Source organism: Equus caballus, chromosome 8, assembly GCF_041296265.1.
Source record: "Equus caballus isolate H_3958 breed thoroughbred chromosome 8, TB-T2T, whole genome shotgun sequence".
NCBI classification, from domain to species: Eukaryota; Metazoa; Chordata; class Mammalia; order Perissodactyla; family Equidae; genus Equus; species Equus caballus.
The window spans coordinates 87713459-87727805 of NC_091691.1; the positions used below are offsets into that span (position 1 = coordinate 87713459).

The window sequence follows — 14347 nt, forward strand, 5'->3', positions numbered from 1 at the left end:
CATTTTTTTCCCACAGTTCACCCTTTAATTCTGTCCTATGTCGCTGCTCATCTACCTGCTCACTCATCTTCTCTCCTTCCTTAAATATTCAGTGTAGTCGTAATGTGCTTAATGGGTTGTTCTGGGTTTTGTTTCTTGTGTTCTTTCAACCAAATTCTTTGGAAATAAATGTTTAAATGGATTTTTTTTCCTCTTGAAATGAATTAAAATGAAATCAATGTGCATGCTTCTCTTCCAGCCTTAGTGGTCTAAATTGTATTTCCGAATATATTGTCAAGGTTATGACCTTATGGAGTTATAGCTAAAAATAGCCAGAGAATCTGGCCAGTTAAGGAAGGCCTGATGATGAGATTAAAGAAATCATGGAGGACTATGAGATAGTGAGACTTGAGTCCCTTCTCATTACCTTACCATGTTAGGATGTGGCCATTTATTTATAGCATTGCAGTTAATTATGGTCTATTTGCATCCTTTTCCTCTCAAGACTGAACATACTTAGGAAGCTAATAGCAGATGAAGTGGACTTTCTCCAGCATGTCACTCAGCTTGATCTGCGCGACAATAAGCTTGGTGATCTAGATGCTATGATTTTCAACAACATTGAAGTTTTACACTGTGAAAGGAATCAACTGGTGATGTTAAACATCTGTGGCTACTTCCTGAAAGCGCTCTATGCCTCTTCTAACGGTATGTAACATAGACCACATCAAAGTTTCTCTTTTGGTTCCACGAATCTATCCATGCCATCCTGTCTGCCTCGCTTTGATTTTTCCTTCCTCATTTAGTCAAATAAGTGTCAAATTTTGCTAAGATAAAAATCATCAAAGAATAATGCTGGTTTGATATTTAAAGGAATCAAAAAAGAAAATTTTATGGTTCCTAACTTGTTCTTCTCATATTGTGATATTTAGACAAGTTACTCCCACTTTTGATTTGGTTCCTCTGTTTGAAGGTGGGGGGTGAGCTGTTTCTTAGGCTGCCTTATTAAGACAGTAAATTTGGAATCTTGATTTAATACTGGAGAGTGAAAGTGAAGGGAAGGTCCCTTTTGGACTCCCTCAGGGTCTCAGATTTCATGTTCCACTAACAAAGGAACTCACCTTAAAAGAAAACTAAATTCTCTACCCTCAGGGGCACCACAAAGCAAGAGGCTTACTCATTTAATAAAATCTCTTCCTTAGAATTTGGAAATCATAGCAGTTCTAAAAAAGAAAAGGTCATATGGTCATGTTTGCTAAAGTGAAGATTCAATTCCCTACCATCAGACAACTGAATGAAAACAAATATTTACCCCTACAGGTTGAACAAATGCTCATGAAGCACTTGTTTTATGCATAGTGTACTGCATGAGCTCTAAAGGATGAGGGATTTTTTTTAATGAGTTTACTGTCATCTCACTGGAATCAAGCCAAACCTGAAATAGCTACAGGTCACTGAAGGGTTATAGGATTTGGTTTTGGTTTTTTTTTCTTTCTGCTTTTTCTCCCCAAATTCCCCCAGTACATGGTTGTATATTTTAGTTGTGGGTCCTCCTAGTTGTGACACATGGGACGCCGCCTCAACGTGGCCTGATGAGTGGTGCCATGTCCACACCCAGGATCTGAGCCAGCGAAACCCTGAGCCACCGTAGTGGAGCGGGCGAACTTAACCACTCGGCCATGGGGCTTGCCCTGGGTTATAGGATTTGGATTGCCAGGAGCCACAGAGCCTGTTGAAGGGGGAAGAATCTGAATGTGGTTTCTTTGGCAGATGAGAGAAGACAGGGGATTCTGAACTCATAGGTGACTGCTGGAGAGTGTTAAGTAATTATGGGATGCATGGCTTAGAGTCAGATGGTGAATCTTTAAGTCAATACAGTAAGCTGTAGAGAACCAGTGGAGACTCCTAAGCAAAGGAGGCATGTGATGGAAGTGATGCTCTATGAAAGTGGTGCGCAGAGTGCTTTTATGGGAGAAGAGTGGAGTAATCCACTCCCCTGCTAATCCAGGTTATTGTAATGGTCTTCATGTGAGCTAACACGAATTTGCAGTCAGGACTACAGATGTTGATTGAGACTTATCTGCTCAGAGTTGGTACCTGAAACCATGGAAATAAGGTAACTGGAAAAGGGAAGAGAGCTGGTACCAAAAGTGGACTTACAAAACCCTCAGTTAGCCAGGGCCAGAGTGGGCAGTCAGATAGGAGCTGAACCTGTGAGTTACTTGGTAAGTGTTTAGAGAGGCAGCAGAACATCTAGAAACTACCCTCTCCGAGAAGCAAAGCCCTAGGTGGACGGTGGTGTCACATTTCATACAGTTTTGAGAAGGGGTTTTCAGATTTGAGTAGAGGAAGTCAGTTGTGACCCTCAGGAGAGCTGTTTCCGTAGAGTGAAAAAGGTAAAAGCCAGGATGTGTTTGGATTTATGGAAGGAACCGTGAATGTTCAAAAAAACAGTATTCATACAGTTAATCTTCCAGATAAAATGTAACATGTAAAATAAGAGGAGAGCCACAGTAAGTGGTTGAGAGAGAGGTCGGAAGGCAGAATGAGTGATTGATTTCAGTCTCTGAATAAGATCTTGTGATTAAATTAGAAGTTCTCTGTACTTTCCTGTAGTTTCAAAGTTGAACAAACGGATGTATTGTACTTCCTAATCTAAACAAACAATGGAGAATAAAGCACAGTAATGATATTCTACATACAAAAAGAGTCTCTGTGTCACTTGAATGGTAATGTTTTTGTGTTTTTTTCCACCTCCTAGAACTTGTTCAACTTGATGTTTACCCAGTTCCGAATTATCTGTCCTACATGGACGTTTCAAGGTAAGAAGCCAAGTGCTAGAGTGCCCTTCAGTCTGCCTGAAAGTTATTAGTTAATTCTGTCTGAGCTTATGCATAAGAACTTTTTATATATTTTGAAGGTAAGTAATAAAAAATTCAGTCATTTTTACTTACCCTCTAAAAATGTCTGTAAATATCTGTTAGTTAAAATACTACATTTTGTATACTGTAGTTCAAACCAGAAGAATCAAGGTGTCTGTGTGAACACCAATTTGAATGCCAGGTTTGTGTTTGAAAGATTAATGAGTTGAGGGTCATATGGCTGGAAGGTCCAGTAGTTCTTTAATTATGCTAACCAAATCTTCATGTCTTTCCCTCAAATGATATTAATTTCATTTTAAAAAATATTGTTCTGTATCTATTTGATTTTTTTCCCTTCTTTTACATACATCTCCTTGCTCAGTAGACCTTAGAAAGTCGTGACTAAGCCCACCAAAGTAGGATTTCTGTACAGCCTGCTCACTTTCCTCAGCTCATTTGCTGGTAGGCTGACCATCTCACCTTTTACACAAATTCACTGCTGTAGTGTGTCATATTTATTCCAGTTCCCACAAATATCATAGAGACTTTTTCCTGAAGGCACAAAGCATGTGTTTACACAAATTAGACTTTAATCATCTTAACGCACTGAAATTGGGGAAACTCACTTTTAGCATAATTCCAAAGGAAATACACCAAATTTTCTGAACAATCACAGTGCCTAGGAGTATGCAGCCCTCTCAACGTGACAACTGTTAACTCGGTTCAGTGTGTAAAATCTGATACAACTGCTATGTAATATGTCAAGTGCATAATTTGCCTTTAGTCATGAAAGTGCACAAACCTAGTTATTTTACTAATATTCTCAATCATAACTGTGTGAGAATTTGTCAGAATCTAGCTACTGTGAGAATTATTAAAATTACAATTTTATTAGAAATTTATAATTATAAAATCATTTATGAGTAGTGCTTTATGCATTTCCTACTAAATTCATGTTGGATAGTTTTGTTTGATGAACTTGAAGTCAGACATTACCTGATTAAGTTCTTTTTTTTTCTGTCAGCATCGAATGTTATCCATAGCCTTTAAATTAAAGACCAGTGCAGGAGTGGTGTTTGCATACATGGGTGCATATAATTATCTTGAACAGATTTCTTCTCGCCAGGTGGCCATAGAGTGAATCTATTTCCCTTTCAATTATAGGATGTAATTGCAAATGGTACCCCTTGAAGCCCCTAAGTGAGACTGGATTGGAAACTATTGTGTCTTGCTTGTCCCTGAATTCTGCCACTTAAATGCTGTTCATCTTTCTTTTGTAACTCTCATGTCCCCAGAATCCTCACTGTAACATGCTCTGCCTCATCCACCTCCCTCTATGTAGGACTTTTTCTTAGAAAATCTCTGCTTCCCCTCACATAGCTCTCAGGATTTCACCCTCCTCCTTTTGTGTGAGTATTTGTGTTAGCTAAAGGAACTGGGCTGTCACTCATCATAGTGTTTCCTAGGTCCTTAGAGTTCCTCAGGTTCAAAGTTCCAGGCTATTTTATCACTTATAGTAGTTTTGTTACTATATATTAAGATTGCTTATACTCAAGGATGCTTTCACTCTCCTATCTTATTGAGATGTTAACTCAATAAGAATAGGTTGGTTAACTACTAGAAAATAAAATAATTATGTGTGTCGATCTTTAGGACTTCAAAGCCAGAACTGTGTGCGCCTATGTAGACACTAAGCAGAAAGTAATGCCTTCTTTTCTGTAGTTTAATTAAAAAGTTGATTTAATAGTAAAAACTTTTACTCTCATATTGTCCTTGTTCCAAGCATCATATTTTCACAGAATTGTTCATCTGTTTTTAAAGAATTGTGATCATACATACCCTTTTAGATTCTTTGTTCCTGGTCATTTCACATATTTAAAAAAGAAGGTAAGGGACTGGCCCAGTGGCATAGTGGTCAAGTTCACGTGCTCTGCCTCTGCAGCCTGGGGTTTCTGGGTTTGGGTCCTGGATGCAGACCTATGCACCGCTTGTCAAGCCAAGGTGTGGTGGCGTCCTGTATACAAAAAGAGAAGATTGGCACAGATGTTAGCTCAGGGCCAATCATCCTCACCAAAAAAAAAGAGAAGAAGGTAAAAGGCTAATAGCTGTTTATGACTAGGGAGACATTCAAATATAGTAGATTTGTATAAGAAGTGGTCAATTCATTTAATAATTAAAATCATCATTAGTTTAGTTCACTTGTTTCTGGTAATTGAAATTACCATCTAATGCCTAAGTAGATGTTTTCAAATAAGTAATTCTGAGTCTTGAAGGTCAGTGTACCTTTTCACCGCTGCCATTTCTTTCCATTTATCTATGGCTATGCTTTTGTGTTAGCTACTGGATTTGAGAAGTATTTTAATGTTAAGGGCAAAAATGTAAATTGGAAAATAAAACTTTTATGTCATTTGACTGTTTGACTTGACTGGAACTGTGTGTGTGTGTGTGTGTGTGTGTGTGTGTCTGTTTTCCAGTGTAAGATATCCTCTCCCTAAATTGGAATGTGTTTGTCGACTTTTTAGGATAGCAGTTCTGAGGATTAGACTTTTTTTGGGGACTTTAGAGATGATGCAAATGCTATAACTATGTCCTTTCCTACTTTTTCTTTATTTCTTATTCCCTATCATAGTTCATTTTGCTTCTAGATTAAAGAGAATACACATCCTTTTGATTTATACTCACTACACTTTGGTATTTCATTTGAAGTTTTATTTATTCTATGTAATTATTTTGAGTTTCAAACCATATTTTAGGCCAAATTCCAATCAAAGAAAAAAAATTGTTTATTTTATATTTAGGAACCGCTTAGAAAACGTGCCTGAGTGGATATGTGAAAGTCGAAAGCTGGAAGTTTTGGATATTGGCCATAATCAAATATGTGAACTTCCTGCACGGTGAGTATTACAGATCAAATTAGAGAATCCCCAATTAGATAAAGCAATTAAAAATTTGCTGATTCAATGTTTAACTTGTTATTATGAACCTGTAAAGAGTTTGTTTGAAAACCTTTTAGCATCTTTTAAAGCCTCATGTGGTATCTTCACATTATGGAATTTCTTCATGCAGCTAAGAGTAGAGTGAGGCTTTGACTCTCAGCCCGACCTTTCAAAGCCATGCAGGAGGCGTGGCTGGTGAAAATGTATAAATAAGCCAAAAGAAATGTTAAAGAACTCAACAAACAGTATAATTGGTTCACCTCCGTAATCTTAATTTTTTCATAATCTACCCCTTCTGTTTGTTAACTGAACATGTCTACCTTATCCACAAATAATTTTTGGTTTTCCTTAAACATAACTTTGATAAAAAAAGATTATTGGGTTATTAATTAGAAAGAGCAAACTAGATTCTGTTTTTCTTAAAGTGAAATTTGGAGTAGAAGGTCCAAGAACATGTCTTTGCTTGTCTTCTCTCTTTTAACATGTGTTACTGTTTTTATTTCATAATTTTCACTTTAATAGCAAGATTTGTAAAATAGCCATGTGATGATGTCTTGTGTCCATAGATACAAATATCTTCACGTTGACTGATTGTGGCACAAAACATTATTGGACTGGTAGTGACTAGCCATACAATTAATAACCAAAAGAGTACTCTCTGCCAGTGCTGTCCTGTAGAACTTTCTGTGATGATTGAAATGGTCTATATCTGTGCTGGCCAGTACAATATCCACTAGCCACATGTGACTACCAAGCACTTGAAATGTGACCAGTGTGACTGAGGAATGGAATTTTAAGTTTTATTTAATTTTAATTACTTTAAATTTGAATAGCCGTTTGTGGCTAGTGACTGCTACGCCGCCGGTCTAGCTATTTCTTCCATTCTCAGCCAATCACTGAACAGAGGAAGTCAGTTGTTTTTAACTGTATATAGTCAAATATATCCATGAAAATATTGTAAAAATCTATCACTAATTTGGAGTAAACTTTTACTTTGGGTGAACGCTCTTTAAAGGTATACGATCAGTATGCCTCTATTCGTTTGTAAAGAACAAAGATTATGAAATATACGTGCTTAGTAAGTCTAGCAATTGTGTTAGAGTTCAGCTGTCCAATATGGTAGCCACTAGCCATTAGCCAAGGGGCTATTGAGCACTTGAAATGTGACTAGTCCTAACTGAGAAGTGCTGAATTGTAAAGTATATTCTGGATGCAAAATATCTCAATAACATTGTATATTAATTACATGTTAAAATAATACTTTGGATATATTGGGTCAAATAAAAAGTACTATGAGAATTCATTTACCTGTTGCTTTTCACTTTTTTTAATGTGGCTACCAGAAAATTTAAAATTAAATGTGTGGCTTATATTATATTTCTGTTGGATAACATTGTGTTACACTATAGCTCTCATAAAAGAAATCTGAATTACATTTTCAATCCCTGGACAGCTGATTAATTTTACTTTGTTCCTCAGCCATGCGTTATATCTATAAATTCAATCCATTTGAAAATGCTTTCCGCTTTAGAGTTTTATGTTGACTGAGCATTTAGGTGACCCAGTGCAGCCCATCACCATTATCAAGAGAAGGACTTTGGTGATGTGCCCTGTGGACAACATTGCATGTGTGTGTATGTGAGAGAGAGAGAGACCCTTTTAGGAGACAAACAGCAAAAAATGAAAACAGGCTATCACTAATGGGAAAAAACAATTTGTTGAAAAAATCTTTTACTGTTATCTTTCCTTCCATTATCTCTCTTCTCTTCCCTACTTTGACCTCCCCAATCCAACAGATACAGCACATTGGAGTCTAAAGCCTCAGTTTCACTGTAGGCTGCAACAAAGATACTGTATATACAAACCAACAATTGAATAAATACAAGATAACTGATATTTTATCCAGTTTTTCCCAAAGTTAATTAATCTTTGATTTGCTCTGCATTAGTACAGGCTTTTTTAGGATCTAAACAAATGCTTATTCAAAGCAAATTCCAAATGCTCTATTGTGAAGGAATTTAAACAATGTTTGTTTGTGTGTGTGTGTTTTTAACACGTGGAACAAAAACAATATGTATTGTTTTCTCATTTGTGGTGGTGTTTAGTTCCACACTTTGTATCAGCCCTGTCATTGATCTAGTTCTCAGGCAAGACAGTGAGTCATTAGAATTTGATTTAATATTCAAGCTTTGTTTATCTAAGTGAACTGTGAAGGGTTTGCCCAAACAAATTAGTATTTAGAAGTGGAGATGTATTCAAATGAAAAGAAACTATTTTAATGCTTACACAGTATCCAAAAGAATTGAACTATCCAATAATTAGCACTTAATACTCATCCTGTAGTTATCAAGTCTAGATTTTTATTTGGAAAAATCAAAATAAAGATTTTTTCACATCTTTCAGTTATCCATCTATTTAAGGTGAAGTGTGTGTGTTTTTGTGTGTGTGAATAATAAATAACCCCATTCTACCCTCTAAGAATTCTAAATTGTACCCTAGGCCCAGCAAGACAGTAAAATTGGTGAACCAAATCCTGAATTATTGGGTTGAGGTGACCGTTACAGAGACTGCCCCCTGTGATAACTGTGACTGAATAGCAGTCCTGGATAGTCTGTCTTGTCACACTGATGCTTAAACCTGTGAAGTCAGGCATGTCAAATATCGTTAATGGTAACCCGTGGTGTGACAGCATGGAGACAGGTTGCTAGGGTCTTTAAAAGCAAAGAGTCTAGTTTTGATATTGAAAGTGAGTAAAGTTATAGCTGTAATGGAGAGTGATTTTAACAACTTTGGATGTCATTGAGTGAGGTCAGAATGGTCGAAAGCAGGAGGTAGATGAGGAAGACTCGTTCTTTGACAGCAGTGGAGAAGAAATCTTATTACAAAGTGGTCCCGATGCAAAAAACAACCACACTTTTCCATTGCCCAGATTTCTGTGTTTAAACACAGGGCCTGTTTTATTCCGTACAACTTTTGAAGTCTCCACTAGTCATAGAGCAGATTTACATTAGATTAACAAGAATTTATCATATGTTGCAGTTTTGATGACCCATGAGAGAAAACAGCCAAGCTCCCAAACAGCTCCTTGAGGCTCAAAAGAAAATAGCGGATTAAGTGCCTTGTATTGTCTTTAGAAGGGAGTCTCCACTTGGGTCTGGGATTAAACCAACCAGAAAACAAAAATATACAGATTTAGGGAAGTGATGAAAGGGAGAAATAATTATGATTATGAAATGCAACTGAGGAAAAATGTAACATTTTATCAGTTGGCATTTGTAAAAGTTTAATTGGATAAAAGAATTCTTATTTAATGTTGATCCTGTAGGTAAAAAACTTGATTCAGAATCTATTGTGGGTAAAATACCCCTGTTCCAGGCTGCCACAAGACAGACACATCCCTACCTCGAGAAGCCTACAGCCTCATACAGCTTGCCTGGAAGTCTAACAAGATTAGACTGCTCTCCTCGGCATCTGCTCCTATGAAACTGGTTTTTTTCTTTCACTAAATGAAGCTTCTTTGTTAAATATCCCTTTTTATTGTTCTTCCTGCCCTTTTTTTAAAGTATGGAAAGTATTGAAATGTGAACAGCTCCAAGTTTGAGTTATGTTAAAATGAGTTTTCAGTTGCTCTGAATGGATTTGTTTGGTTTTTTTTTTTTTAAAGATTGGCACTTGAGCTAACAACTGTTACCAATCTTTTTTTTTTTTCTTTCTGCTTTTTCTCCCCAAATCCCCCCAGTACATAATTGTATATTTTAGTTGTGGGTCCTTCTGGTTGTGGCATGTGGGACACCGCCTCAGCATGGCCTGATGAGCGGTGCCACGTCTGCACCCAGGATCCGAACCAGCGAAACCCTGGGCCGCTGAAGCGGTAGACGCAAACTTAATCCCTCGGCCACAGGGCCGGCCCCTGACTTTATGTTTTTTGGAGAGAGAATTTTAAGTGCTTTCCTACTGCTATTAGTTTTTTAATCTTTATCCCAAATTAGCTGTAAGTCATTTTGTCTTTGTCTTTTTTTGCACAGCTTATTTTGTAATAGTAGTCTCCGGAAACTACTGGCAGGACACAACCAGCTGACGAGGCTTCCTGAAAGGCTAGAAAGAACCTCAGTGGAGGTCTTGGATGTGCAACACAACCAGCTCCTGGAGCTACCACCGAACCTTCTGATGAAGGCGGACAGGTAAAGCGGCTTGTTTGTTTTGGTTATTCATCTGAGTTGTACAATGCTCCCTCGTTAGCATTCTTGTCTTATATGATAGAGACCATTTCTGATTATCTGTTGATCCTGGATTTAAGAAGAAAATGGTTTTGCCGGCCACTTCTCTTACCATTTTGTAGGGGATGGAGGCGGAGGTTATCCTATAGAGTGTTCATTAATTTCACTCCTTTCTGGTGAGAAGTGGGTTGAGTTGCTCATAAGCGTGTGTTGTGAGGGTGTAGGAATAAAACAGGGGTGAGAAGTGTGCTCCTGTATTGCTGCCTGGTCAGAACGGATGCAGGCTGCGCCAGGCTCAGCTGAATTATCTTACGATTCTCTGTCCTTGCTTTCACATATTTTGTGACTTTGGGTGACAGAGATAGATTTTCCTAGAGTTTGCTTAGTTACCTTGTTTTTTTGTTTGTTAAACCAGTTGTTCTTATCTTTACCACAGTTTTTCCCTTGCATTTAAATAAGTTATTTTCTTTTGAACAAACAGTATTTTCCTAAATAAATGGTTTCACTAAGTATTTAAAGAAATTGTTTTGATTTGAAGGAGAGGTTAGTTTAATCATTAAGTGAAATCTATTTTTTGTGAAAATTTGCCACATGCAGAACTATTTTTAAAGAAAGCTTTAAGTAAGTGTAACTGTTAACTGACTTTGGAACGTCTTGTTTGCTTCAGGTCCCTTGTGCGTTATACTAAAATGCTTATATCATGGTGGCCTGAATCCTTTTAGTTTCACCCTCAGCATCTTGCACTGTGTCTGGAATAAAGCAAAGTGCTCAACAAATATTTGTTTAAAGAACAATAGAATATTTAAGGAATCTTAAATACTACCTTCATTCTTGGATTTGCATTGCTTTTCTTCTTCTCCTTTTCCTTTTTTAAAAAATCTTTTTATCAAGATATAACTTATAGTCAAAAAAAGTACACAGCTCTTGGGGCCGGCCTGGTGGCATAGTGGTTAACTTGACGCGCTCCACTTTGGCAGCCCAGGGTTCATGGGTTTGGATCCCAGTCGTGGACCTACACACTGTTCATCAAGCCACGGTGAGATAGTGCCCCACATGCAAAATAGAGGAAGATTAGGACAGATGTTAGCTCAGGGACAATCTTCCTCTCCAAAAAAAAAGGATACACAGCTCTTAAGCCTACTCCTCAGTGAACTTTTACATATGTATATAACACTGTAGCCATCACCTGGATCAGGGCAGAGAACATTCTAGCACCTCTTTCCTTTTCCTTTGGTTTTGTTTTCCTCATTTTCAAAAAACATTTATTCTCTGTACTTAACATAAGTTACAATGAATTCCTACTGGAATAATTATAGAGAAATAATGGAATTGTGAGAAAATTGTATTGTTACGTTGTAATTGACCAGTGCTATATCATTCCTGTGGAAAAAAGAGCAATGCGTCAAGGTCATTTAAAGAGTTGTTCTTACTTTCGCATTCATATCAAAGTACAGTGCACAGCTTATGGGTAACTCTAGACATGTGTTTTTTGTTGCTATGAACATTATAGGATTCGATTTCTTCCCCTGTGGAGAATTCCAAGTTATGTTGTAACCTTGTGTTTTCTTTCGTAAGGCTAACTAAGCAAAATTTGGGTGCAGTTTTACAATGAGAATCCACTTGTTTTCCTACAGAGAGTCTACACTGAATCTACAGAAACAAATAGATGGATTCAGGTTTTAGGAGTCTTTGAGTGAGATAAAACCGTTTCTGAATCTGGTCAAGTCTGATAAGTTCATGGCTAATAAAGTAGGCAAATAATGCTGGAACTCTGCAATAGATAATAATCATTATTTCTGAGGATTTGACTGTAAAAGGACAATTCTCTGCATTTGTCATTCTCTAAAGGCAATCAGGAAGCGGCGATTGAATCTTCTTGGTGCCTGAAAACCAGGGTAGATCTGAAAACATGTCCCTGAGGGATTATAGTCGAGGAGACTGTGTTTTAACAAGGATTTGAGCTGGGCAACTATAATTTAGATTGTTCCCAAGAGATTCTGCTGACTCCCAGGGTGTAGAACCACTGCGTGAACTGTTGACTTTGTGACCGTGGGCAGGGCACTCTAAATCTCGGTTTTCCCATGTTACATGTTTTGTACTGTTCCCAGATGGAATCTCTAAGTTGGAAAAGGAAGGATTGTATGAACTGGAATATTTCTAGTAATGCAACGTGGAAAAATTAGCACCTGAGTTGAGCCAGTGAAAGAGGACAAGTGCTGTCATAGAGAACAGTAAAAGCTGAGCAAAAGTGTAAGCTAAAGGCATTTAGGCAGAAATTCCTATAGTCTGAATAGATGGGCCTATCCAGAACCAACTGCACTTTGGAAAATAGGGGCGGTTGTCGGAGGAGTTAGCCAGCCTCTGTAGATCTTGGGAGGAGGGCAGACCAGCTAAAGGTATTTCTGGCACAGGAAAGTTGGGTGGGGCTGGGTGAATTAAAAAGAGTAAGAATCTGGCTTTTTCTTAATGAGAGAAAAGCAAATGAACAAGAAGGCTGAAATAAACTTTTTCAAGAAGGCATATTCCAGTGCCTTTGTTTTCCAACCACTGTAATAGCCACATCTCCAACATAGTGTAGCAACTGATCTTAATAGCCACGACTCTGAATCAGAAGGAAAAGTGGAGAGGTTTGGTTCTCCCAGGCAGATCGGATTATGAAGAGGGTGGGGTAAAGTTGATTAGCTCTTTTTTGAACGACTTTCTTGTAGTATTTCACTTGTTGGAAGACACAAAACACAGAAGATTTTATAATGATTCTCACAAAACTATTTACTACTTGTTAAAGAGTTAATACTTCTTTCCAAAACCTAAATAATGGAGGTTTTATGTACCTAAATTAAAAGCAAAAACAGCTTTTTATTGAGAGATAATTTACCTTCAGGAAAATGTAGAGAGATTGTCTGTTTGGTTGGATGAGTTTTGGGGGAAGAAATAAACTAGTACTGACAGTTGTGAGAGCAGGTTAACCCAGAAAACACGAAGTTTAAAATATTAAAGAGGATTTCTGAGGAAGGAGTCTTTGTGACGAGCTTCTTGCAGGTGGGCCAGTTGTGATTTGTTCTGGTGTACTCAGTTCAGGACAGCCGACATCTTCCGGGCTGAATAAGTTGAAGTCCCGGTGTCGGGTGCTGCAGGGGGTTGAAAATGACTGACAGGTGTTACTCTCAGGGAGTTTACACTCTAATGCTGAGTCTAAAATAACTACACAATAAGCCGTAATAAAAGGGGTGTTTGAGAGGGTGAAAAAGCAGGAAACTGAAATGTGTGGTTTTGATTTAGGCTCCTGGTGTGAAGAAGAGCACTTTGTTCTGTGATACAGAGCTGTGTGTTTGGCAGATAGCTTCGGGCAGCCGTGACACTTTGCTTCAGTCCTCCTTCCATTCAGTCTGCTCCATAATACAAATCTTAAGAATATCTAGATGCTTCCTTTTTCATATCTTTTATGGTAATAAGTTATTATTACCAGTTTTTGTTTGGTTATATAACTGAGGAAAGGGTCTGAATACAAGTCTTCATAAGTTAAAAATAGTGCTGAGGCCGGCCCCGTGGCGAGTGGTTGAGTTCACGTGCTCTGCTTCGGCAGCCCAGGGTTTTGCCGGTTCGGATCCTGGGTGCAGACATGGCACCTCTCATCAAGCCATGCTGAGGCAGCGTCCCACACAGCACAACCAGAAGGACCTATGCCTAGAATATACAACTACGTACTGGGGGGCTTCGAAGAGGAGAAGAAAAAAAAGAAAAAGATTGGCAAAAGATGTTAGCTCAGGTGGCAATCTTAAAAAAGTAAAAATTAAAAAAATAAATTAAAAAATGGTGTGGTTCATGCTCCAAGTAGAACTTGTGCTTGGAAACGAGAACTGTCAGGAAAACACATGTTATTGGACAAAGAGCTAAAGAATGAACTTAGACTCTCTTTCTTGGGAGTTTTTCTTGATTCTGAATCTTGCCTGCTAAAACCAGTGTCATGGTTTTAATTACATGATCTTGTCTATTAAGTTTTACAGGTTTAGAATGCTGTGTATTAATCTGCATCACCTGGTAGCAGGAAGGCATTTGGTAACCAAACAGGGGAATCTGCTTCAAGTTATATGACTTTTAGAAGTACCTTTATCTTCCTCTGAAAACTTAGGCTAATTTTATTAAAATTCTTGTGACTTGAATCAGCAATTTCAGTTTATGAGTTTACTTTCCACATTCATCTTTGAGTTTTGTTTATTTTGACTTGCTTTTCACTGGCAGCTCAAAAACTGTAGACAGATGTGAAATATGATGGACCATACGTTGCTGAGAAGTTGACTGTGATTTTACATCTTATGTTCAGAGCGGGATTGGTTCTGTGGGGTGAACTGGAGGA

The 14347-nt window shown here is 37.8% G+C and overlaps 1 protein-coding gene across 1 annotated transcript in view; it reads left to right on the plus strand.

Moving 5' to 3' along the window:
• PHLPP1 (PH domain and leucine rich repeat protein phosphatase 1) overlaps positions 1-14347 on the plus strand; it is a 219514-nt gene that overhangs the window by 165669 nt on the left and 39498 nt on the right. The window contains exons 7-10 of the mRNA XM_014727844.3: positions 485-687; positions 2741-2801; positions 5639-5734; positions 9802-9957. Coding sequence (XP_014583330.3) covers positions 485-687; positions 2741-2801; positions 5639-5734; positions 9802-9957 — 516 coding nt within the window. The remainder of the gene's footprint in view (positions 1-484; positions 688-2740; positions 2802-5638; positions 5735-9801; positions 9958-14347) is intronic.